The sequence below is a fragment of the Populus euphratica genome, unplaced genomic scaffold, assembly GCF_000495115.2.
Source record: "Populus euphratica unplaced genomic scaffold, PopEup_1.0 scaffold1317.1, whole genome shotgun sequence".
In the NCBI taxonomy this organism is placed as follows: domain Eukaryota; kingdom Viridiplantae; phylum Streptophyta; class Magnoliopsida; order Malpighiales; family Salicaceae; genus Populus; species Populus euphratica.
This window is the reverse complement of record NW_011501168.1, coordinates 36,654-40,230: the sequence shown is the minus strand read 5'-3', so window position 1 is coordinate 40,230 and position 3,577 is coordinate 36,654. Positions and strand designations below refer to the sequence as shown.

Below are 3,577 nucleotides of genomic sequence, written 5' to 3'. Positions count from 1 at the left end.
CTGGTGGACTCGATTTTGGTAGAAAGATGCAGTTGACTCGAGAAAATATATTTTAAACTCTCTTTTTTTTCCCTTTTTTTTTTCTCTTCTTTTTTATATTTATTATATTTTTTGTCATGAATAATAAGATAAAATAACATTCAAAAAATTTTAGTGAATCCAAAATTGGGTTACAACACTTATATACCCATGATCCTTCCCATTTCTAACCAATGTGAGACTTTGATCACATACCCAACAAATAATACAGACCCTAATTTTCTAATCATTAAAAAGATTGATTCTGTAAACACATAATTGATTCTTTAATACCTTCTAATGAATAATGCATGGCTTAAAGGCCCTAAACAAATTACCAAATCGTTTACAAAAGAGGAAATGAAACTTACAGGTATGTTAACGATGACCAATCACCAATGTACGGGGGGATTTCACCACTTATTGAGCAATTCCTTATCATCCTACACAAACCATTGAAGAAGTTGGTGTTTGGATTTATCCAATGCATACATATCATTAAGAGTTAAAAAAATAAGTTGTCATTTTAAAAAAGATTTTCAAAATTATGTGTTTATCAGGCATTCAGGTTACTATGAGATGTGTCAAACTTACTATATTATATTAAATTAACTCTAACATGATTTTGATTTTGATTTTAAATTTAAATTAGATAAAAAGAATCCAAAACTATATCATTTATCCAAATTTAATAATATTATTAGAATATTACTCGTTGCCTAAACATTTTTTTATACATTAAATATTTTTTTGTTCGGCTAGTAGCATAACGTAATTATCCAGTAATCGATCTAATCCATTTAGAAAAAAATAATATTATCAACTATATGAGCAGGGAATATCATGGGGTAAGTTCAGATTGTAATAAAAAGGACTTATTCCATTCAAAGTTCTTAGGTCTGGAAACAATCATTGGCTCGTAAAAAAGATGGCAAATTTATTTTTAATTAGTCTTTTTCATAAAAGTATTCTAAGACAATCATTTAGCTTCGACATTTATGCAATATTTATACCAAAAAGGTCTCTTTAGACGTTTAATGTTTATGTATGGTAAATTTATTTGTATTTATTTTTACTATACCAAAAAGTAAAGTATACCTTTTATATATATCTATGTATCTAACTGGTCCAAGTTTAAGAGTTTTTCAATATTACTATTTGGATTTACCATATAGGTTAATCTGAAATATAATTAATTTAGAATCTAGAGAAGTTTAAATTAAATAAATAAAGAGTTTAGTTGATTTGATAAAAAAAATTAAGTTGACCTACTAATCAGGTCAACACCTGGCCCTCAATTTCTAGAAATTTTTATAAAAAATATTGTTTTTATTATATTAAAAAAAATACATTTAAAAATTGACTTAGATATTTTTGGATTCATATCTAATATAAAAATGTGATCCAATATTTAATATTAAAATTGTAGTTGCATAAATCTAATGAGTTTGTAAAGTAGATAATATCATAAAATTATCATTTATATAGGCTATATATAAAGGATCGCAAATGATAATTTTATTCAATTCACGAAATTACCAGCAGCCATAAAAGCACAAATAAACCACAGCAGACAAAGCAAACACACATATTTTCTCATGGAGTCTCTCACGCACGTTCTCTTGTCACCACCACATAACTAGACCCAACAACACTTATGTTATAGAGTATTAATTAATAAAATAAAAAAGAGGCAGAAGGTTTTCATCACCAAACTTAACATTACCAATTGGCTAAGAAATTGGCTCTATTTCCAACACCCTGGAACACGCACCGCACAGTCCTCCAATATTTGCTGATGGAGTATCACCTTCGAAAATCTCATCGATTCTTTTCTCACCTTCAAGTACACTGATGACTTCAGATATTTTAGGCCTGAGAGTAGGAGACAGATTAACGCACTTCATTGCTAACAGCAAAACAGTTAGAGCCTGCTTCCTGTCGTAACTGGATGCTAATCTCTTGTCCACCAAGTCAAGGATTCTTCCCTTATCGTACAAAACACCAGCCTGCAATTGAAAAGCAAGATTAGCTTAGCTCTAAGTATTAAGGAAATAATCAAGTAAATATTCCTGATTATTTCTAATCAATAAAAAACAAATCAAGGAATTAAATAATTCTAGGTAATCAAGAAATTATTTCAATCATCCAATTAAAGGATACAATCAACTATATTTTCTATAATTTATTTTATTTTATTTACTTATGTATCTTATTATATAATTATATAAACTTCAAATGAGTTGAATATAACATATATATCAAATTATTAAATAATAATATCTTTTTTATTCTAAATTTCTTCTTAGTATTAGAGCGATCTCTAAATATTAGCTTTTGTTTTTTCATGAGTTGAATGAAACACATATATTTAAGTTATTTGATGTTGACAGAACATGTTTGGTTTAATAATAACTATGAAAAAAAAACAAAGGGTTTATCCTGTAAGATCCACTTACTTTATCCAGAAGAAACTCAGCTTCTTGGTTTGGTGTGTAATCTGCACTAACTTTTCCGCTAACTATTTCGAGTAGGACAATTCCAAAACTGTAAACATCAGCTTTAACAGTTATTGCTTTTCCCATTGAGTACTCAGGTGCCATGTAAACTCTGCAATAAGAGATTAACTATTGGTTAATTAGCTCTTAATTAAAAGAATGGAAGTAGTTGTCAATCAATGATCATAATATATACTTACCGCGACCCTTTTGCTTTGATGGCCATAAATGGATCTTCCTCATCACAAAGCGTTGCCAATCCAAAGTCAGACAACTTTGCCCTAAGAGAGTTATCAAGCAAAATATTACTAGGTTTTATGTTTCCATGAACAATCTTGAACCTTTTCTCTTCATGCAAATACTTCAAACCTCTCGCTATTCCCAGACAGATACCAAATCTAGCTTTCCAATCAAGTTTTGTCGCGGAATTTGGTTCTACAAATCAAGGTTATTGATATTTGCAAGTATACTATCCTTGTACAAACAGAAGATTTAAATATACAATTAGATGCTCTCACAAACATTAAGTGAGGGAATTCTATTTACTCCTGTTTTATAGTTCTCAACAATTATATGAATTTCACAAGGCAACGCATTAGGTGAAAATTAAGATAAAACTTGAGAACTGAAAGAGCAGGATGAAAATCGGGTGATGGCAGTATTACCGAACAACGCATGGTGAAGGGAGCCTTTATGCATGTAATCATATACTAGCAGATGTAGGCCTTTATTTGAATAGCCATCCAACAATTGAACAAGATTCTCATGATGCAAAGATTTCAGGTTGAAGATTTCTTTTCCGCAGCCAGCCCATTTTCCACATGAAAGCCAACAGAAGTAGAGGAGCAAATACTGAACCTGCAGTAATCCCTGCAATTTGTGAAGGAGATAGTCCCGTGCCAACTTTGAAGTCTGGATAGAAATAGTGGAAGACAGAAAAAAAAAATTATTTATCCAGATGAAGGGTAGCAGAAATCTTTGCTCAACAAAATTAAGAGCACGCAATTCTTACTTGCAGTTACGGAAATGCCTGACACAAGGGGTCCATTCAGAGACAGGGC

General features: G+C 30.4%; 2 protein-coding genes across 10 annotated transcripts in view; both read right to left on the bottom strand.

The window, feature by feature from the left end:
• Window positions 1-370: 370 nt before the first annotated feature.
• The window catches only part of LOC105117360 (probable LRR receptor-like serine/threonine-protein kinase At4g08850), a 20,014-nt gene continuing 16,807 nt past the window's right edge, over window positions 371-3,577 (bottom strand). For all 9 annotated transcript variants that reach the window (XM_011015009.1, XM_011015006.1, XM_011015001.1 and 6 more), the window contains one exon: window positions 371-461. In XM_011015009.1, the coding sequence (XP_011013311.1) occupies window positions 386-461 (76 nt within the window). In that variant the 3' untranslated portion in view covers window positions 371-385. The remainder of the gene's footprint in view (window positions 462-3,577) is intronic.
• LOC105117358 (probable LRR receptor-like serine/threonine-protein kinase At1g07650) lies at window positions 1,479-3,145 on the bottom strand. The gene is made up of 3 exons (XM_011014999.1): window positions 2,717-3,145; window positions 2,478-2,628; window positions 1,479-2,027 (listed from the first exon to the last, which is right to left on the bottom strand). Exons 1-3 carry the CDS (start codon window positions 2,740-2,742, stop codon window positions 1,752-1,754), a joined length of 453 nt encoding a protein of 150 aa, XP_011013301.1. The 5' UTR covers window positions 2,743-3,145; the 3' UTR covers window positions 1,479-1,751.

Excerpts from the sequence above, each read along its gene's own strand:
- LOC105117358 (XM_011014999.1), bottom strand. The coding sequence starts at position 2,742 with ATGGCCATCAAAGCAAAAGGGTCGCG. Across the intron at positions 2,629-2,716 it reads ATCAAAGCAAAAGGGTCGCG|AGTTTACATGGCACCTGAGT; the intron begins GTAAGTATATAT and ends CTCTTATTGCAG. Across the intron at positions 2,028-2,477 it reads CTGAGTTTCTTCTGGATAAA|GCTGGTGTTTTGTACGATAA; the intron begins GTAAGTGGATCT and ends TTTCAATTGCAG.